Here is a 23798-nt window from a genome sequence, read left to right on the forward strand (position 1 = left end):
AACAGTTTTGAAATGCGGCTGTGGTGAAAAATACTAAACGTGAAATGGAGAGACAGAATGACAGACAGAAAAGGAGACGGAAGACAAGAATTAATAAACTACCTCAGCTGGGAAGAAAATAAACTGACTGCAATGAAGAGTCATCGAATAAAATATTGCAGAGAATGCGGGGAGAGGGAGTAGTAGTCCTCGAATACTGGATGACATTAAAACAGACACAGTTAGCAACAGATTGAAGAAGAGACACTGGACATAGTGTACAATTGATGCCTATCACAAAACACACATATAAAAGAAAAAAAAGTGCAGCATAAGGGTACCATACACAAATTACCAGCGAATATATATTTCAGTACAAACTGTACATATGGTTTACTTAAATTTGAAACATCATTATAACTCTGGCCAATCAAGTTGCAGTAAATTATCAGCTACAACATAGCAGCTTCACGACAGGTGCGTTTGTTCCTATACACACAGTGCATATAATAATGAGAATCCTTTCTGATGCAGCAGGTATTACAGAGTGTGAGTATAGGTGTGATTGACACGTTGGCGATATTATTAATCCTGTTATTACCACGTCCTCCCTCTCTCTACCTATCTCTCGTCTTAATGTTATCTATACTACTGAGTGGAAGCAAAGCTTAATTACAACAGGCTGCTCGGCGTATTACTAGCAGTATACGCGACAGATATCAACCAGACTTCCGATAACACCATATCAGAGTCGCTTGATTAATCAAAGTGACTGACGACATCAGATTTGCTGTGGCTGGGCGTGAAGCGACAGTTAAATACTGACAAGACTTTTGATATTGTTTATTTCGATTCGTTACTTACGAAAATGAAACACATAAATTTCCCAAAGAGTCCAATTCTGTGGTTCGACAGTCATCTATGGGTCAGAGAAGTTATCATGGAAACGAGTGCTCTTAGCAGTCCTCCGAGGATCACTTCTTGGTATGCTGCTTTTCTCTCTGTGTATCAACGGGACTGCATCTGCGCTACGTTCTTGGTACTATCGCTTTTATCTCAGCCTTAAGAATACTGCTGCTGCCACATCAGGCGTGAATGACAATCTCTCGATGGGCACAAAACCTGAACTTAAACCTTAAGAAGTAGCCGAAAGCTAATCAGCGAAGATTTTCTAAAATAATTCCTTCTATACTCGTTGGTGGTACCCAGTTACGCTATCCAATAAAGGGTAACCGTTTTCAGCATAATCCGTTTTGATTTTAGAGCGTAAACACGCAGAACAACACAGAACAACAAGACCACATGCCTTTGCCGCTTGACTCCGCGAACGCACTTCACTCTGGCGTGGGAGGAAGAATGCATTTGGAGCTCTCAAGTGGCTCAGGTGGAAGTTATTGTTACACCACTCCTCCACAACAAATTTCGTGCACTGAGAGTAAACTGAGTGGCATATTTTTTTTTTACTTAGGCCACTTTGGTTCCCAGCGGCTCATATGTTCCTTACCTACATTTCAGCCACGTAGACACCAATTATCTCAACTAGTTTGTGTCTTAATACTTTGATGAGTACAGGTTTTAATTCACCTGTACTGATATTCAGGCCACATGACAACAAAATTACGCGATACTTCTTCTTTTCGTTGGCATCTGCCCCGTCTGGGACGGACTCCGCTGTACTCAAGTATCGGAAAAATTTTACAGGATCCTAAATCTGTACTTCTTATTACTGTACTGCATGAAACCGTAGAAGCTGTTCTTTCAGGTTCTCTGGTACGGTCCTAACGTGAAATAACAATTTGTTGGCTGTTTGTATAGATCTAGGGTGTCCAGCCGGGTGCAGTCGCTTACGAAACACAATATTTCGACAGCGTACCTTGCCTTCATCTTCAGGTGATACCCGCTGAATGAGCGTATCTTCTACATCACGTTTTCCTTATACTCTTATCGCTCCCCTCCACAATCCCAGCTTTCCGGCGGCAGGCCGCGTCGGGTAGAGAGGTTGTGAGGGGGCCGATCGCCGAATGCCGGGCTCGAACCCCGGTCCCTTGGCGCTTCTGGCTGCCCCCGTCGGGCGAGGTAGTCGCTCTATGTCGACGTTGTGACTTCAGCCGGCTGAGCGTCGGGTCCCACGCTTTGCAGAGGGTGAAGCCGCTCTCTGCATTGAGCCACTCGTATTTCAACAACCTCCTTCAGCGGAGCAATTCCAAAACGACGGAATCCGCCTTAAGCACACACGTTTGCTCATACTTAATCGAGTTCCCTATAGCTATGCAGGGTCCCGAAACCGCACCTTTCGTGGCTTGGTTCAGTCCAGTGTGCCTCCTGTGTTGCTGATACCTTTCTTTAATTGTCCGTACAATCTGTCCGATGTACACTTAACCATATTTTCGTGGAATACAGCAGACTTCCGCTTTACGGAGCCCCAAGTCATCTTGCACCATAGCCAATAGTGTATCCGTTCTCGCAGGTGGGCAGAAAACGCTTTAGTTGTTACGCCGAACGAGGAACGTCCGATTTCGTTCGATACTTCGCCGGCACACGGCAGAAACCACGTTGTCTTGTCTTCAACGTCGCCGTAACAGTTCTTCTCGAATGTGTCTTTGAGGTGCCCTCAACGACCGGTTGTGGCAAACTTATTCACGGTGGATTTGGAAAAGAAAACTCTGGAAAAGACTTCACTGAGTCTCACATGCTTCTTCGGATACGATTATATGACATTTGTTGTGTGGCCATACGGGCGTGAAAGGCTTCGAGAGTTACTCCAACACCTGAGATCTCTCCACTCCAGCGTCAAATTTACTGTGGTGGTGAACCACTACTGTGATGGTAATTTGCCTTTTGCACTTCCTAGTGAAGCGCAAAGTGGAGTGGACTGTAGGACATAGATGTACAAAAAAGCCACCGAATCTGAGTTGTACTATCATCTGCAGGTGCCATCATTCTTCACGCTGGCAGCGCGTTATAGGTACACTGGTCTGCAGGACCCGTGCAACATCGGACCACAAATGTCTTAAGGATAAACTCAACAATTTACACTCTCGTAAAGCTTAAGATCACTTTACTGATTCTTGGTCCATGAAATACCAGACGAACACCTGCACCTGAATAAGGAACAACGAAAAGCAAATTACAGTATGGACTCCTATTTTCTTCTATGATTACCCTGCTGAACATTTGTCGTACCGCCTCCTTGACCCCTACTCTCTTGGCCCAAAGAACACACGTATGTAGGGTCTGGTGGCTGGTGTGCATTCACAACATTCGATATCTCCTACCTTCATCTGGAATACATTCGCAAAATGCACTACACTACACAAATCAGTTCTGCATCCAAACAGAATGATTTCACGACCTTGTTGCGCATTTCTGGTTCTACGATTGCTCCATGTGCTTAAGGAAATGAAAAAATCCATTACTTTTCGGTTACTCTATTAGCGATAAATGACTGAAAATACACTACTGGCCATTAAAATTGCTACACCAAGAAGAAATGCAGATGATAAACGGGCATTCATTGGACAAATATATTATACTAGAACTCACATGTGATTACATTTTCACACAATTTGGGTGCATAGATCCTGAGAAATCAGTACCCAGAACAACCACCTCTGGCCGTAATAACGGCCTTGATACGCCTGGGCATTGAGTCAAACAGAGCTTGGATGGCGTGTAGAGGTACAGCTGCCAGCCCATGCAGCTTCAACATGATACCACAGTTCATCAAGAATAGTGGCTGGCGTATTGTGACGAGCCACTTGCTCGGTCACCATTGACCAGACGTCTTCAATTGGTGAGAGATCTGGAGAATTGCTGGCCAGGGCAGCAGTCTAACATGTTCTGTATCCACAAAGGCCCGTACAGGACCTACAACATGCGGTCGTGCATTATCCTGTTGAAATATAGGGTTTCGCAGGGATCGAATGAAAGGTAGAGCCACAGTTCATAACACATCTGAACGTCCACTGTTCAAAGTGCCGTGAATGCGAACAAGAGGTGACCGAGACGTGTAACCAATGGCACCCCATACCGTCACACCGGGTGATGCGCCAGTATGGCGATGACGAATACACGCTTCCAATGTGCGTTCACCGCGATGTCGCCAAACACGGATTCGACCATCATGATTCTGTAAACAGAACCTCGATTCAACCGAAAAAATGACGTTTTGCCATTCGTGCACCCAGGTTCGTCGTCGAGTACACCATCGCAGGCGCTCCTGTCTGTGAAGCAACGTCAACGGTAACCGCAGCCACGGTCTCCGAGCTGATAGTCCATGCTGCTGCTAGCGTCGTCGGACTGTTCGTGCAGATGGTTGTTGTCTTGCAAACGTACCCATCTGTTAACTCAGGGATCGAGACATGGCTGCACGATACGTTACAGCCATGTGGATAAGATGCCTGCCATTTCGACTGCTAGTGATACGAGGCCGTTGGGATCCAGCACGGCGTTCCGCATTTCCCTCCTGAAGTCAGCGATTCCACATTCTGCTAACAGTCATTGGATCTAGACTAACGCGAGCAGAAATGTCGTGATACGATAAACCGCAATCGCGATAGGCTACAATCCGACCTATATCAAAGTCGGATACATTATGGTACGCATTTCTCCTCCTCACACGAGGCATCATGTTGTGTATTCAGCGTGTACACAACTTTCCCACTAGAGCGTGCCCCGCTAAGCACAACAGCGCAGGCGCAGCGCTCGTCCGTCTCCGCACTACGAGATGGCGCTGTCTTAGAGACGGACCAAATTCTGCTTCCGCCGATCCGCGTATTAATATGTAACGCAGCCAATGAGATTGCTGCTAACGTTGAACCTTTTCTCCTCGTGGATCACACCCGCGCAGTGATACCTGAATGCGCGAGGTATTATAATGAGTGTACAGACCTCCGATCAGTCAGTCTGCACCAGTCTGCATTAGTCTGCATTAGTCTGCATTTGTCTGTAGTCAAGTTTCAGTCTGCGCCTAATAAGATTATCATATTCCTGTACCTAGCCATGAAGAGAAATGTATAGACACTTAGTCAAGTATCAGAGATATGTGAGAAGAAGATTAATGTACCAAGACCAAAGGAACTTCAGGTTGTCAATTGTAAACAGCATCCAGAATCAAGTTGCGTAATGTCTATCCTTTTTATTATTTTAATAAATGTGTGTGAAAATTAATCAAGTTCTGTTTAAAATTGGTCACCGTCAATCTGCTACTCTAAGTGTGCAAGTGGCATTTCTGTCGTCTGACCTAACAGCAGAAGATAAACACGCCACGATAAGACCACGAGACATATTGCTGACACTCGCCTACTTCGTTAGAGCGACAAGTCAAATAATCTGATGGTGTGTGTACCGAAGGTCTTACAGTACGCACACCACACATCACATCAACGTTTCACCAGGCAACATCGGTCAACTGCTGTTTGTGTATGAAAAATCGGTTGGAAACTTTCCTCATGTCAGCACGTTGTAGGTGTCGCCACCGGCGCCAACCTTGTGTGAATGCTCTGAAAAGCTAATCATTTGCATATGACAGCATCTTCTTTCTGTCGATTAAATTTCGCTTCTGTAGCACGTCATCTTCGTGGTGTAAAAATTTTAATGGGCATTAGTGTAATGACAACAGTAACATACCTAGGGAACCCACCTGGATTGTCCTAAAGTGGAATGATACTATGAAAGTACACGTAGGATATTTGGATGCCAGGATGATTTTCATTTAAAGGACCTCGAGTGATCCTTGACTATTGCTCATCTGCCTGGAAGCCTTATAGTTTGATACAATACAAGAGATACAGTAGATAGAACGAAGAGAGGCACGGGATCCTTCAGTTAGCACGGGAACATTAATTGAGGTGCACGAGCCCAGTAGCAGACGTTACAAGGGTGGCTTTGTACATCATGGACGGCTCTACAGTTGAAATTCTGTGAGTGTGCATTCCGTTAGGAGTCAGGCGACATTTTACTTCTTCCCACAGACGTCTCACATGGAGGCTTACCACTAATTCTCTTCCCATGTACTAATGGCACATGGAACATGGAAGAGAGAAATGCTAGTTTGCTAGAAGTAGACTCCATCCCACACAGTGAGGCAATCTGTGGGGTCCAAATGCCAATGATCCATGCATACCGCGTTTAGCTGTACGTGCCATCAAAGCATTCCATGCACTAGTGCTGATTCCAACTGGTCGATCTCTGCTTCTTCATCTGCAACTCATGATAGAGGTTTTCTTAATATAGTATGTTGTGGACTGGCAAGACAGCCAATCCACTAGGACGGGAGGCCGAAGGGCACGCGTTTAAGCTCACGCAGGATGGCGTGAGGTCTGGAACAGGACAAGGTCTTTATAGTAGCAAAAATAGTTCGTAGCTTCTGGAATACTTAACTTTAATTCATAATTGGTGAACATCGGTCTGACGGTACATGCATCACAAGATAAATAGCAAATGATAATGGCGCCTTGCTAGGTCGTAGCAAATGACGTAGCTGAAGGCTATGCTAACTATCGTCTCGGCAAATGAGAGCGTAATTTGTCAGTGAACCATCGCTAGCAAAGTCGGCTGTACAACTGGGACGAGTGGTAGGAAGTGTCTCTAGACCTGCCGTGTGGCGGCGCTCGGTCTGCAATCACTGACAGTGGCGACACGCGGGTCCGTCGTACACTAGCGAACCGCGGTCGATTTAAAGGCTAGCACATAGCAAGTGTGGTGTCTGGCGGTGACACCACATAGTACCCATTTATGAAGCATATATACACAGAGATTCGATTCCAAGAATGCAGTGAACCAGTATCTGTTCAAGGACCAGAAACGAATGTATAACAGGACATCCATGGTTTCACGTATTGATACCACCCCAGAGGCGTCCCACAGTTGGTGACGAAATTACAAGTTTCCATCTTATGCCGACAGCAGTCGTGCAGGATCTGGTGGGTCCAATGGTACGCACTCACTGAGCCCCCCCTCCAGCAGCTCTGTACCACGAGCGCCCTCTGCCGCCATGATATGGGACAGTGGGGTGGCAGCCACTCAGCCCATTCACACATGGAGCCTCTTTGCTAAGACACCACAGTTCGTGCTCAGTACAGCAAGCCTGATTCTGGTTGCTGTTGTATGAGGGGAAGGGCAGGGAATGGGGAACTCATCGATCCTGCTGTCCATCCTGCAGTCGGTCACGGCCTGTGTTACCGGTCGTCCGAAAAATAATGACTTACTAGCTGACTTCTTTGTCAATGCTGTAGTGTTTCATAGTTGGCCATTTACAGTCTCCAAGTTGTTTTTATTTTTAAGTAGACTACTAGTGAAAGGGGAAACGTCTAGTGAAATGTAACATCATACATCATTTCGACACTGTAACCAAGAAATGGACGAGAAAACGCTGCCATTGGCAATCTCTAACTGAATAAAAAGAAACGCATAATCTAATGGAAAAACGCATTTTAGCAGTTACACACTCAGTACCAGTATCAATAAACTGTTGGTACAGTCTTTATTAATACTATGTAGACACTAATTAATGGGCTCCGGAACGCCCTATAGTTGCAATGTTAAAATAACGCTTATAAATTACATCTTTCCTCACAAAGTATTTGAGGTAGGAAGTTGAACTTTTTACAGATTATTTATTGGAATATGGGCTACAACTTAACACAGGGATTTTACAAAATTTTAGTTCAGTTATTAAAGATGATTTTTTTTCAATTGTAATGAAAATTCACGACATTTTTTTTGCAATTTTTTATGTATATATTCAAAAATATACAGTTTTTTGGAAAAAGGCTGTGATAAATTATGCAGAAGGTACTGTGTAACATTTACTGAAAGTTTGAAACAAATATGTTTGGAAGATCCTTAGAAAACATGTAATTAGTATGAGAAAATAAAAGTTTTGGGAATCGAGCGACAAAGATTGGATTAACTTTTTAGTGCATTCCAGGTCCATAGGATGGATTATCTTCATCCTCTGCAAACTCCTCCTCCAGCTTCCTCTTGTTCCTCCTCCTGTTTACTCTTGCTTGTATTTCTAGACTCTTTACAGCCCTGTCTGCAGCCTGAAGGCGTTCCTTGTCTAAAGCAAGCATCGCTCGTACCATGTTAGAATGTTATTATTTACAGTAATAACACATACCTTTGGCTTTCCAACATTTCTCCTTTTCTTAAAAGTCTTCAGAGGATTTCTAATAACTTTACTTTTACTCATTATTATACTTCAACAAAACAGAGACTCAAGAAACAGAATTAATTACGAATATTTTCGAGATAACGACAGAGTAAATAAACATGAAACAATCGACAATCACACCAGCGATATATATTGAACCATCACAGGTTAGCCACAACACATACTTTATCTCACATCACTAAAATGTACCTGATGAACATGGACGTTAATAATAACACCATTTGACAGCAGTTTAACAGCGCCACAGTGGGTCACGCCCATGTAGAACACATTTCAAAAAAAATTTAAAAATAGTTGTAGTCTTCGGAATTGAATAAATTATATATCTATTATATATCTGCAGATTCAGAAAACGCAAAAAAGTAAAAATTGAACTTTTCATGATTTTGAGCCTTTCCGGAGCCCCTTAAGAATTTCACTGACATTATTTCATAAGTTTCAGTACACTGAAACAGTGGGACGGTTTAATACATTTCGCCGATAGAACGAGTTCAAGTCAATCATGCACTGGTGGGCCAGAACGTTGTTACCACTTGCCTAAGGACAGAGGCTCCCTTTTTTCTGAAAATCAGCCCCTAGCAATTGGGAAGTATATTGAACAATTTAGGACATTCTGATGTCTATAAAAAACAATAATCAAGCAGTGATTATCTAAAATGCTTTTTCAAATTTGGGTACTACTTAGACAAATAAGACACATGTAAAGTAGACCAAATTTTTAGCAAATATGTATGCCATGTTGGCTGAGATAGTAGGAGAGTTGAAGTTTACACATTAAGTATATTAACCACGGTAAAAAGTATTTTATATTGCATTTTAATTTTTAGAGTAATTTTTATCAATTACACATTTTATTTATCTATAATTTAGTTGAATCTGATATAAAGTATAGGTCTGCTAGATAAATATGGACAGCTGCAAGTTACAGAAAAAAATTACTGCAGTACTACATAAACTTGAGGAGATATGTGTACCAAGGGGGGCGTGGTCTCCTTCATTTCTTACATATTCCGACCTCACCATCGTATTATGCGTATCAAGACGATTCAATCAGCCCAAACTCGATAGGCTAGAGTAAATTTTACATATCTTCATTTAATCGATATGCAAATCTAATAAATCGCAAGTTCGCACCGAGATTAAAAAGTCCAGGCTGGCGTACACAAACATTAAAGACACGATGGCCACAGGAGTTTTTGTTCGGCAGAGGCAACAAGCCTGCTGGAAAGTCCGTAGGGGGGGGGGGGGGGGGGGTGAGTTAGCACACAGCTGCGCCGGCCGGCCGACCGCCCAGGGACCAAAACAGTTTTTTGACAGATAAAAGGATAATTGCCTGCGTGTTCACCTTAAAAGCAAAACCCGCTGTATTGTTTGGGAGAACCCCAGCATATGCATTTTTTTGATGGAACTAGTGCACAGTTTCAGAGTTCTCACAGGAAGACGCAGATGCTATATATTTCCGGATTAGTCGGCTTTAATGGAGCTCCATTCTCCCGTTTGTAAGAGTAACGCTGATTGGCGGACTATTTCTGACGAAATGAGCCGGAGGAGTGAGGGAAGGGCAGCAGATGACATACCCTTTCGCTTTTTGCATGGAGAGGGGTCATTCCTGTGACGCTCTTGAAGCGGGAACATGTAGAGGGAGCGAGTGTGCTCGTGTGTGTACACAGAGAGTGAGGAACAAAGTCTCTACTCAGTACTGCACTGAGAGAGCACCTCTGTCACTAGCGAATTGGAGTGATGCTTTATACTGAGTCACTCGCGATTAAGTGTTTATTCACTGTGTTAGGTACAACACTTAATGTGCAGTGTGAACACAGAGTATTCGTTAGCGCTTGCGAGCGGACATTGATTGGCATCACAGTGGACTGGTTATTTGAGCAGTGTACCATGCCAATAGTTAGACTACGGGCAGATAGGAGTCCTTGACTTCATCAAGGCATAGTGAGAGTTTGATTGTCGAAGGTCAGTCCAGACAGAAAGAGATAGGTTTTTTTTTTTCAGTGGCGAACGACGCAGGCAGCAGTCATCACAGCTCATGGTATTATTGGCTGCAGCATAGGTGAGTCCCATCTTTCCTCCATTAGAAATAACATACTTCATTCAAGTCACTCCATTACATTTCTCATACGAAAGCCTCATACTTAGAGAAATTCAATCGGATAATTATTCAAGTTGAGTAGGCACAGCTCTCAGCCATTCTGCCGAGCAAATAACATCCTTAAAGAAAAGGGATAAAAGAGCTTTCCCACACTTTGTATATAAATTTCATTAACAGGATTCCTATCCATAAGAGGTAACCTCCTATTCCGAAAAGAACCCGGAAATTAGTGTATCAGTTTATAAATAAAAGTTTTACTTGATTTTCTCAGATTTTGCAATAAATAATCTTTTCCATTCGTTTAATGTTTTTCTTACACTAACTAGTAATACTCCAGTACCCAAGTATCCCAATAGTTATGTAAGAAAGTAGAATATTTTTATGTCTTTTCCTTACAGTAGACGACTCCAGAAGATATTCATTGCTGAAAGTTTTTCAGGCATTTCTTTTTGGTACGTTAGGAGCGTCTGTCTGACTTCTGTAGTAGTGTGGGATGGAAATTGCTTCTTGCAGGAGATAAAGGGAACTTGTCAGATCAATCCATTGTGCAACACATCAACATAACATCCACACACTAACACTATATAAACTTAAGGAGATATCTGTACCTAAATACTGAAAATTAAAACTTGTGGGAAAATGCCAATTAAGATTTAATTCATATTAAAATATGCCTCAAACATCACTGAAGCATATTCATCATCCTCTTCCATTTCTTCATCTTCAGGTTTCCTCTTGGTATTCGTTTTAGTACTTATTGCCTCACTGGTGAATATACACTAATTACATTTAGGTACACATACTTCTACAACATTAATTATGGAATTCACTTGGTTGGATAAGGGAGGTAAATAAATTTTACATAAATTAAAGTATAATTGCTTGAAAGGAAATTATATCTACCTAGCAATGGAATTCTAAATTTAATTCATCATTACCGGTAAAATTCTGGGGAGGGGTATCGTTATATACTTTCATATTTGCTTATTGATTATTGAAGCATCTTCTTTGGTAAAGGAAGTGGCAAAATGTAAATAATCTGAAGATGTGGATTTCCTGAAAGTAATTGAATAACAAACTACATAGTAGGAAAGCCCTCGGCTCCACTACAAATAGCATCACTGTTATTTCTAGTCTGAATCAGTACTGAAGAACTGATACATAGGTTTTCTCAACAGTGGGGAATACTTTGTTTGTAGACTAGTCAGCCCTAAATTTTCTTTCACTGAATTTATTGATGTGTGGCACTGTTAGTACTTATTGCACACTACTGAACATCTAGAATCACAAACGTTTTGTTTACATTCTACTGAAAGTTTCTTGCCTAAGTTCTCTGTAGTGCTTAGGCAACAAACTTTCAGTAGGACGTAAACAAAACATTTCAGCAAAGCGAAAATAAACAGGAGTAGAGATGATCATTTACAGATGCCGGAAACCAACAGTATTACCAACAAATACAATATGTCATAAACATAATAGCTGGAAGCATAAATTTTGCAGTTGTTTTGCAAAATACTAATAGATTTGAATAACATAAGTAATGAGAACACGGCAGCGTGCACGACTGCAACTTTAAAACTTAGTATGTAGTTGTCATTTTCCATTCAAAGTACAATAAAGTACATATCAATATAATCTGGAAACATCATAGAATTTAATGAAGGCACAAAAATATTTAGATTTTTTCATCATTCAAATGTACCCTGTGTCATTAACAACATCTTGGACATCTCTGAAATGCAGTACGGCAGTAATTGTTCAAAAATGGTTCAAATGGCTCCGAGCACTATGGGACTTAACTTCTGAGGTCATCAGTCCCCTAGAACTTAGAACTACTTAAACCTAACTAACCTAAGGACACATCGAAGCCTGAGGCAGGATTCGAACCTGCGACCATAGCGGTCGCGTGGTTCCTGGCTGTAGCGCCTAGAACCGCTCGGCCACCCCGCCCGGCACCAGTAGTTGTACGTGGCATGTATTCGACAAGTTCTTAGTATGTTTCCGGAGGTCCACGCATTGGTCATGTAATCGCCGTAAATAACGGGCTAGTGGCTGGTGGATGCAGAGCTAACGCCTCAAAACGTCCTAGACGTATTCCATCGCCTTCAGATCAGGCAGATTTGGCGGTTACAGCATCAACATGAGTCCACTACTATGCTCCTCATACCACTGTGGCACAATTTTGGCCTGTGACATGGACAGTTATCCTGCTGGAATATCTCATTACTGCCAAGAAAGACGTCAAACGTGAAGGGATGCGAGTAGTCCACAACAATAATCGCGGTGCCCATATCTGTGATGGTGCTGTCAATTATCTTCATGGAAACCCAGGTGAATGTCCCCTATATCATAATACTTCCCTCACTGGCATGCATCCATGGCGCGGTGCACAAACCAAACAACTGTTCACCTGGATGATAGCATATCTGGATACAACCACCGACTTGGTGTAACAACAAATGTACTTCATCAGACCAGTCAACGTGGTTCCATTGATCAACGGTCCAATCGCAATGGTCCTGTTCCTAGTGCAATCGTAGCTGACGATGTCGTTAGGTCGACATGTGAACACACAGAGGCACTCTGCAGCTGAGTTCCACATTCAACCATGTGAGTTGAACAGTGAACAGTGAAATACTTGTTGTCAGACCTACCACAGATCACCACCTTGAAAGGGTACAGTACCGCCCGACACTGAAAATAGGTACAACGTACTTCATTATTCTTGTCAGTACAACGTATTTTTTCTAATAATAACTCAATTTCAATTAATACAGTGAAGCCGGATACCAGTGTAGGAAAGAATGACAATTTATTTATTTAATTGATCACATGTGCACTCCCACAAAATACACTCCTGGAAATTGAAATAAGAACACCGTGAATTCATTGTCCCAGGAAGGGGAAACTTTATTGACACATTCCTGGGGTCAGATACATCACATGATCACACTGACAGAACCACAGGCACATAGACACAGGCAACAGAGCATGCACAATGTCGGCACTAGTACAGTTTATATCCACCTTTCGCAGCAATGCAGGCTGCTATTCTCCCATGGAGACGATCGTAGAGATGCTGGATGTAGTCCTGTGGAACGGCTTGCCATGCCATTTCCACCTGGCGCCTCAGTTGGACCAGTGTTCGTGCTGGACGTGCAGACCGCGTGAGACGACGCTTCATCCAGTCCCAAACATGCTCAATGGGGGACAGATCCGGAGATCTTGCAGGCCAGGGTAGTTGACTTACACCTTCTAGAGCACGTTGGGTGGCACGGGATACATGCGGACGTTCATTGTCCTGTTGGAACAGCAAGTTCCCTTGCCGGTCTAGGAATGGTAGAACGATGGGTTCGATGACGGTTTGGATGTACCGTGCACTATTCAGTGTCCCCTCGACGATTACCAGTGGTGTACGGCCAGTGTAGGAGATCGCTCCCCACACCATGATGCCGGGTGTTGGCCCTGTGTGCCTCGGTCGTATGCAGTCCTGATTGTGGCGCTCACCTGCACGGCGCCAAACAGCATACGACCATCATTGGCACCAAGGCAGAAGCGACTCTCATCGCTGAAGACGACACGTCTCCATTCGTCCCTCCATTCACGCCTGTCGCGACACCACTGGAGGCGGGCTGCACGATGTTGGGGCGTGAGCGGAAGACGGCCTAACGGTGTGCGGGACCGTAGCCCAGCTTCATGGAGACGGTTGCGAATGGTCCTCGCCGATACCCCAGGAGCAACAGTGTCCCTAATTTGCTGGGAAGTGGCGGTGCGGTCCCCTACGGCAATGCGTAGGATCCTACGGTCTTGGCGTGCATCCGTGCGTCGCTGCGGTCCGGTCCCAGGTCGACGGGCACGTGCACCTTCCGCCGACCACTGGCGACAACATCGATGTACTGTGGACCCCTCACGCCCCACGTGTTGAGCAATTCGGCGGTACGTCCACCCGGCCTCCCGCATGCCCACTATACGCCCTCGCTCAAAGTCCGTCAACTGCACATACGGTTCACGTCCACGCTGTCGCGGCATGCTACCAGTGTTAAAGACTGCGATGGAGCTCCGTATGCCACGGCAAACTGGCTGACACTGACGGCGGCGGTGCACAAATGCTGCGCAGCTAGCGCCATTCGACGGCCAACACCGCGGTTCCTGGTGTGTCCGCTGTGCCGTGCGTGTGATCATTGCTTGTACAGCCCTCTCGCAGTGTCCGGAGCAAGTATGGTGGGTCTGACACACCGGTGTCAATGTGTTCTTTTTTCCATTTCCAGGAGTGTAAATCCCTACATCCAGTTTCGTGAGATCTGTGAAATGAATGAATGTGTGGTCGTCTGCTAACCGCAGATAGTGAATGTGAATATATGATCATCTTTGAGACGATCCTTTGGCCACCTTTGGTGGAACCAAAGAGATGAAACTTACCGGAGCTTTGAGCGCCCGAAATGTGGCTGACCAATACGGTAGCATGGTCTTCCCCCACCTCGACAGAGGTGCGAGATGACCTGAAGAACGGCCATGTTTCAGCACTCTGCCGCTGGATCTTGTGCTGTTAAGACCTGTCTTAGTTGTGCTCCGTAAAGACAAAAGAGTGGAGACATGGTATGCATGTGGAATATTTAAGAGTAGTTTGAAATAATAATTTCTCTATTTCGGGAACTTTTGTGGGGAGAATTAAATGTCAGGCAGGTAATATTAATGGGATCGTACTAATCTTCGGAAGTGACCAACAGTCACAATGAAACCACGTGTAGCAATAAGTTGAAATACTTCTGTGTGCTTAAGTTAAGCTGAATTACTAGTGTGTGTACTATAAGATGAAATATTTAAGAAATAGCGTGTGCAGGACTTGAAATTAGAGGCGAGTACTTCCACGAGGTGAGTACTGTGTGAGTCTCAATCTGTGTATGAGACAAAGGATAAAGAGAAGTACTCATCCATGGTATCAGTTGAGGACTCGTGTGTGCGATGAATATGTTCTTAATATTACTCGTCGAGATATGTTTCCGTGTGACGCTTGATTCAAACTATAACGCTCTGAGAGAGGAACAAGGTGAGTTAGCCGTCTATCCAGCAACGCCATTTGGCTTGCATTGCACAGGAAGACGTGCATATATCTCCAGAGTTCATAGTAGGAAAGTAGAATTACGAAGTGGGGCAGTGTCGTGTGAAACTGGGATAAATATTAATTGAAGTGGGAAAGCGGAAAGTGATAATGTTGTGACTATTCCCTGTCTTGTATTTCATGTTGCAGTGTGGTGTATGTCATGTAATTTGGGTATGTGTGGTTTGCATGGGAGAGTAGCAAGGTGGTTTCAGAGGTAGTGGGTATGCATGTTCCTTTTGTACCGCTCGGTCTGGAGGAAAGTTTCGTGATGATGGTTGTGAGAGCCGAAGTGTGAGATATAGAAAAAGATCCACCATCCTATCCAGAAAGTGCACTGTAGCGTTAAATAATTAGGAGACCATAAAGAGAGATTCACCAATGTAAAGCCATGCCCACTGGGCGGAATTTCTCACGTGCTATTGTTGTAGGATATGGAATTTGTGTGTTTAGGTTATAGAATTTATCGGAATAAATAAGATAGTGAAAAGAAAAAGATTGGTGGCCTTTTCCTTCGAATTGTATGTTGTCATGATATCCAGAGTTTATAATGTGTGCGCCACTCATATTCAGTGCGATGGCCACCTGCTGATAAAAGCCGTTAAATAAAAAAAAAGGAAAGAAAATGTGGTACTGCCAGTGCGTAGTGAACAGTTGGTTTTGTAAATTACTGATAGTCAGATGTGCGGTTCCGCTGCGTATTATTCATATAGGAGGGTAATTTGTAACTTTATTGTGAGTACGAGAGTTCATGTTACTCGATAAATACGAATGAATCCACTCGCTTGGCAGACCACTCATCTTGCAGGCCTGACTGCTTGATGCCACAGTATGAGCAAGGCATGTGGGTGCCTCTCAACCTACCCCGCTTTGCAGAGAAGTCAAGCCTCTGACCCAAATGCTCTGTGATGAGGTGTGGACGTCCAACACCTTGTCAGCTACGCGTGGTTTCACCGTCCTTAAACCATTTGCCATAGATGCTCGTGTCAATGGCACGCGAACAGATGCCAAGCTTAGTCATTTCCGAGATGCTGTTTCGCGGATGCTTTGCCATAAATGTCAGCCATTTGCTCAGTTTAAGGTCCGTATCGCAGCTAGAAATATTCCACATTCATCTTTGCTCTGCTTATATACACACACGGAGATCACAAAAGCAATATGCACAATAGGGACATGCACATATATAGATAGTGCTAGCGCGGCGTATACATAGTGCACTAGTAGAGCACCCATTAGCACTCAGGTGATTCATGTGAAAATGTTTTCGACGTAATTATGGCCGCACGACGGGAAATAACCGACAATGAACGTGGAAGTTGGATTCATGGGACATTGCATTTCGAAAATCGTTAGGGAATTCATTATTCGAGATCCGCAGTGTCAAGAGTGTGATAAGAATACCACATTTCAAGCATTACCTCTCACTACGATCAACACAGTGAGCGACTGCAATCACTGAACGACCGAGCGCAGCGACGATTGCATAGAGTTGTCAGTACCAACAGACATCCAATACTTCGTGAAACAACCGCAGAAATGAATGTAGGACGTGTGATGCACTTACACTCCTGGAAATTGAAATAAGAACACCGTGAATTCATTGTCCCAGGAAGGGGAAACTTTATTGACACATTCCTGGGGTCAGATACATCACATGATCACACTGACAGAACCACAGGCACATAGACACAGGCAACAGAGCATGCACAATGTCGGAACTAGTACAGTGTATATCCACCTTTCGCAGCAATGCAGGCTGCTATTCTCCCATGGAGACGATCGTAGAGATGCTGGATGTAGTCCTGTGGAACGGCTTGCCATGCCATTTCCACCTGGCGCCTCAGTTGGACCAGCGTTCGTGCTGGACGTGCAGACCGCGTGAGACGACGCTTCATCCAGTCCCAAACATGCTCAATGGGGGACAGATCCGGAGATCTTGCTGGCCAGGGTAGTTGACTTACACCTTCTAGAGCACGTTGGGTGGCACAGGATACATGCGGACGTGCATTGTCCTGTTGGAACAGCAAGTTCCCTTGCCGGTCTAGGAATGGTAGAACGATGGGTTCGATGACGGTTTGGATGTACCGTGCACTATTCAGTGTCCCCTCGACGATCACCAGTGGTGTACGGCCATTGTAGGAAATCGCTCCCCACACCATGATGCCGGGTGTTGGCCCTGTGTGCCTCGGTCGTACGCAGTCCTGATTGTGGCGCTCACCTGCACGGCGCCAAACACGCATACGACCATCATTGGCACCAAGGCAGAAGCGACTCTCATCGCTGAAGACGACACGTCTCCATTCGTCCCTCCATTCACGCCTGTCGCGACACCACTGGAGGCGGGCTGCACGATGTTGGGGCGTGAGCGGAAGACGGCCTAACGGTGTGTGGGACCGTAGCCCAGCTTCATGGAGACGGTTGCGAATGGTCCTCGCCGATACCCCAGGAGCAACAGTGTCCCTAATTTGCTGGGAAGTGGCGGTGCGGTCCCCTACGGCACTGCGTAGGATCCTACGGTCTTGGCGTGCATCCGTGCGTCGCTGCGGTCCGGTCCCAGGTCGACGGGCACGTGCACCTTCCGCCGACCACTGGCGACAACATCGATGTACTATGGAGACCTCACGCCCCACGTGTTGAGCAATTCGGCGGTACGTCCACCCGGCCTCCCGCATGCCCACTATACGCCCTCGCTCAAAGTCCGTCAACTGCACATACGGTTCACGTCCACGCTGTCGCGGCATGCTACCAGTGTTAAAGACTGCGATGGAACTCCGTATGCCACGGCAAACTGGCTGACACTGACGGCGGCGGTGCACAAATGCTGCGCAGCTAGCGCCATTCGACGGCCAACACCGCGGTTCCTGGTGTGTCCGCTGTGCCGTGCGTGTGATCATTGCTTGTACAGCCCTCTCGCAGTGTCCGGAGCAAATATGGTGGGTCTGACACACCGGTGTCAATGTGTTCTTTTTTCCATTTCCAGGAGTGTATCTGTTAGGACAGTGCGGCGAAATTTGGCGTTAATGGGCTATGGTAGCAGACGACCTACGTGAATGTCTTTGCTAACAGCACGACATCGCCTGCAGCGCCTCTCCTGAGTTTGTAACGAATCAGAAACTGTAGCCTGGCGAGATGTGTCTCAGTTTCAGTCGGTAAGAGCTGATGATAGGGTTTAGAGAGTGCCACAGACACCACGAAGCGATGGACCCAAGTTGTCAACAAGGTACCGGCTCCGTAATGGTGTCAGCTGTATTTACATGGAAAGAACTGGATCCTCCGGTCCAACTGAACCTATCGTTGAGTACAAATGGCTATGTTCGTCTACTTGGAGACCATTTGCAGCCATTGATGGACTTCATATTCCCAAACAACTAGGGATGTCACTGGAACACAGTTGTACGTGATTGATTTTAAGAACTTTGTGGACAATTCGAGCGAATGATTTGGCCACCCAGATCGCCCGACACGGGGCACATCGAAAGGTCAGTTCGTGCACAAAAAATCCTACCCCGGCAACACTTCTGCAATTATAGATGGCTTTAAAGGCAGCATCGCTCAATACTTCTGCAGGGGATTTGCAACGACTTGGTGAGTCCATGCCTCTTCCAGCTGCTGCAGTACGCCAGGCCATAGGAGATCCGACATGATGTCAGGAGATGTTCCATGGCTTTTGTCACCTCAGTGGCACTTGGGTTACCACATACGAGGGCAGTTCAATAAGTAATGCAACACATTTTTTTTCTGAAACAGAGGTTGTTTTATTCAGCATTGAAATACACCAGGTTATTCCCCAATCTTTTAGCTACAAAACACTATTTTTCAACGTAATCACCATTCAATGCTACGGCCTTACGCCACCTTGAAATGAGGGCCTGTATGCCTGCACGGTACCATTCCACTGGTCGATGTCGGAGCCAACGTCGTACTGCATCAATAACTTCTTCATCATCCGCGTAGTGCCTCCCACGGATTGCATCCTTCATTGGGCCAAACATATGGAAATCCGACGGTGCGAGATCGGGGCTGTAGGGTGCATGAGGAAGAACAGTCCACTGAAGTTTTGTGAGCTCCTCTCGGGTGCGAAGACTTGTGTGAGGTCTTGCGTTGTCATAAAGAAGGAGAAGTTCGTTCAGATTTTTGTGCCTACGAACACGCTGAAGTCGTTTCTTCAATTTCTGAAGAGTAGCACAATACACTTCAGAGTTGATCGTTTGACCATGGGGAAGGACATCGAACAGAATAACCCCTTCAGCGTCCCAGAAGACTGTAACCATGACTTTACCGGCTGAGGGTATGGCTTTAAAATTTTTCTTGGTAGGGGGGTGGGTGTGGCGCCACTCCATTGATTGCCATTTTGTTTCAGGTTCGAAGTGATGAACCCATGTTTCATCGCCTGTAACAATCTTTGACAAGAAATTGTCACCCTCAGCCACATGACGAGCAAGCAATTCCGCACAGATGGTTCTCCTTTGCTCTTTATGGTGTTCGGTTAGACAACGAGGGACCCAGCGGGAACAAACCTTTGAATATCCCAACTGGTGAACAATTGTGACAGCACTACCAACAGAGATGTCAAGTTGAGCACTGAGTTGTTTGATGGTGATCCGTCGATCATCTCGAACGAGTGTGTTTGCACGCTCCGCCATTGCAGGAGTCACAGCTGTGCACGGCCAGCCCACACGCGGGAGATCAGACAGTCTTGCTTGACCTTGCGGCGATGATGACACACGCTTTGCCCAACGACTCACCGTGCTTTTGTCCACTGCCAGATCACCGTAGACATTCTGCAAGCGCCTATGAATATCTGAGATGCCCTGGTTTTCCGCCAAAAGAAACTCGATCACTGCCCGTTGTTTGCAACGCACATCCGTTACAGACGCCATTTTAACAGCTCCGTACAGCGCTGCCTCCTGTCGGAAGTCAATGAAACTATACGAGACGAAGCGGGAATGTTTGAAAATATTCCACAAGAAATTTCCGTTTTTTCAACCAAAATTGGCCGAGAAAAAAAAAGTGTTGCATTACTTATTGAACTGCCCTCGTATGTATCCGCAATGCCACCAGGCGATGTTCAATCTCGCAGCGGGTAGTGGTCATAATGTTTTGACTCCTCACTGTATTTCTATCCATCAACTCGTTCCTAGAACGGCGTATAGTATTCTGTGGCAAAGATAGAAGTGGACCTGAGACAGCACCATGGAGGTAAAAAATAAGAGTTTTCATGACGTCACAAACTTGAAGCCGACCCAAATGAAGATCCGCCATGTTAGCTACCCTAAAACATTCGCTTCTGGTGGTTTGATTCCGTGTAGTCGTGAAGTGTTTCGATAAAAATTGCCGGCTTGCGTCGCTTACGGGTGTACTAATCGTTCTGATTGCAGTCTAAAGTTTAAACAAATCACATTTCATTCGTAATTGGATTTATTTAAGCGCTATTTTCTTATATATATACTTGAAATTCTGATGCACTGTAAAGTTCTACAGTATGGTTTTATTTCTGTGATTTGACTTTAGATTTCCTATCAACCCAACGCGAAGATCTCTCTGGAGGTGAGCAATACACTTGGTTTTCATTGTTTGTCTTCGTGTTTCTTCACGAATATGTTGTAGCTTGCCACTCGATTCATGGTTTATGTCCATACTTGCGCTTATTCCCAAGTAACTGAAAAGTCCTGGCAAGAAATATCCTGGAAATGGATACAAATGCTTTAAAATGCAATCATTTAATATGAAAGTAATGTAACTACGTGTAGTTAATTAAATCTTCAGTAAAATGTGTGGAACACGTGTTACAGTGGTTAAATTGTAAGTGCTTAAAGGGTTACATATTATGTTAAAGCAAAGTTCCCTATCTAAGTCCAGGTTATTTAGATCATTACATTAATCACTGCGTTGTTGTGTTACCGTCCAGATTGCTGTTATTTGACACACTGAATGTCACTTGGTAGGAACAATTTAAAAACAAAGCAGATGTGCAAACTACAATGGGCCTGACAATCTTAAATTCAGTTCTTTTCTTCGGAATCTAACGAATCTTTCACTTTGTTGACATGGCAGCTGACTTGTTTATATCATCCCTGCATACATCTATGGGACAGCAAAGGAAATAAGGTAAGTTTCTTGCAAACTTGAACATTTAAAATTTGCATTTGACTTGAAAATGCAAAGAATACAAATCGGTACCTCTAAACTATCAATCATTGCTTTTGGAGTTCTGGCTTTATGAATTATCGACACAAAAACAATGAAAGTGAATAGAAATGGATTACGAAAGCACGCTTTTCATAGCACATACTTCTCGGTTATTCGAAGTATATAAACAAAAACGAATTTCAGTACTGAGGCCAGAAATGTCATATTTTCATGTCGTATTACTGTATCGAATGCGCATTTAAGACCAGAAAAACGTTTGAAGTTGCGTTCCTTATGCTGTGTTGTTCACTAAAACAGTGTAACATTTACTATATAATACAAATATCGCGTGCACACGACAGAAATAACGAACAAGAAGCAATTGTAAACACTTGTCTGCTAATGTTTCGGGGGATCCAAGATGGCGGCAGGCCCCGCTCACTGGCTTCAAAACAAAGTATAGCGTTAAGTCTGTAGCGCAATCTCCCCTTATTCTACCTCCATGGACAGCACTCACCTGGTCGGGGCCAGTGACGTCAGCCGCTCCTGCCTCTGCGTCCACCTCCGCCTCTGCCTCCGCTTCCCCCTCTGCATCACCGCTGCCCGTGGTGCTGACGCTGACGCTGGAGCTGCCAAATGAGGTGCTCCCCCTGCGACAACAGAGAGGGCAGCAGCCATTGTAGTAACGGTCGGACTCGTTCTAGCAAACTAGTGAACTGACAACACATTTTCTAAATCATACGACGAAATAATCCTTTATAGAAATAATCTCTGTTGATCTTTGGTAAAAAAGCAATGTCGTGTGACATTGTTGGCTGGGAGACCTTGTGGGGAAGCAAGCACTTATCGATGTCTAGTGCGGCGAGAAAGAAAACGATTTTTTTCCGCCACTCGGCAAAGATCGAGACGGCAGCACCTAATACGAGGGTCACTCCAAATCAAATGCACACTGCATGTGTGAAAGTTTTACAGTGTGTAGATCTTCCTTCCCGCTTGTTTTCAAACTTAGTTCAACCTGTTCCCGTGAGTGGCGCCATCACAGCATGTCTTCAAGATGGCTGCTACACTTAACGTTCGTCAGAAGCAACGTGCTGTCATAGAATTCCTGTGCTGTGAAAACGAGACAGTGGGAAACATCCGCAAGAGGTTGAAAAAGGTCTATGGAGATGCTGCTGTCGATCGCAGTACAGTTAGTCGGTGGGCAAGCAGCTTATGTGATGAAAGCGGGCAGGCAATATTGGGGATTGTTCTCGCAGCGGCTCCCTCGTACTGCACATACTCCGGACAATGTGCAAAGAGTTAACGAATTGGTGAATGCTGACAGATGCATCACAGTGAACGAATTATCACGCTACGTTGGGATAGGGGAAGGAAGTGTCTGCAGAATACTGAAAGTGTTGGCGTTAAAAAAGTTTTTGCCAGGTGGGTTCCCAGGATGTTGACAATGGCTCACAAAGAAACAGGGAAAACGATATGCAGCCAACTTTTGGAACAGGACGAGAATGGTGGGGATGAATTTCTTGGAAGAATTGTGACAGGTGATGAAACATGGCTCCATCATTGTTCACCAGAGATGAAGAAGCAATTAATAGAGTGGCATCATGCAAATTCACCCATGAATAAAAAAAATTCAAAACCACACCTTTTGCTGGAAAAGTTATGGATACGGTGTTTTTCGATTCGGAAGGACTCTTGCTTGTGGACATCATGCCAAGTGGAACCACCATAAATTCTGATGCATGTGTGACGACACTGAAGAAACTTCAAGCTCGACTGAGTCATGTTCGACCACATCGCCAAAAGCAGGATGTTTTGCTGTTGCACGACAATGCACGGCCACATGTCAGTCAAAAAACCATGGAGGCGATCACAAAACTCGGATGGACAACACTGAAACACCCGCCTTACAGTCCTGACTTGGCTCCATGTGACTATCATCTCTTTGGGAAACTGAAAGACCCTCTTCGTGGAACAAGGTTTGAAGATGATAACTCGCTTGCGCACGCTGCCAACCATTGGCTCCAACAGGTTGGTCCCAAATTTTACCGTGCGGGTATACAGGCGCTGGTTCCAATAAGGTGTAAGGCAGTTGAGAGGGATGGAAATTATGTGGAGAAATGAAAATATTGTTCCTAAAGGATGTAACTACACACTGTAAAACTTTCAAACATGTAGCGACCCTCATACATGCAGTGAATGGACAAAGAGTCTGCATAATAATCTTATATAAAATTAAATGTTTAAATGTTGTTACAAAATTTGACCACATTATGTAACACTAAGTCAATGTCCAGGTTTCGAGTCTCAGGATGATC

The 23798-nt window shown here is 44.7% G+C and overlaps 1 protein-coding gene across 1 annotated transcript in view; it reads right to left on the reverse strand.

The window, feature by feature from the left end:
* LOC126188792 (uncharacterized) overlaps nucleotides 1–23798 on the reverse strand; it is a 419373-nt gene that overhangs the window by 276131 nt on the left and 119444 nt on the right. The window contains exon 3 of the mRNA XM_049930406.1: nucleotides 22001–22133. Within this exon, the coding sequence (XP_049786363.1) occupies nucleotides 22001–22133 (133 nt within the window). The remainder of the gene's footprint in view (nucleotides 1–22000; nucleotides 22134–23798) is intronic.

Source organism: Schistocerca cancellata, chromosome 5 (assembly GCF_023864275.1).
Source record: "Schistocerca cancellata isolate TAMUIC-IGC-003103 chromosome 5, iqSchCanc2.1, whole genome shotgun sequence".
Classification (NCBI taxonomy): Eukaryota; Metazoa; Arthropoda; class Insecta; order Orthoptera; family Acrididae; genus Schistocerca; species Schistocerca cancellata.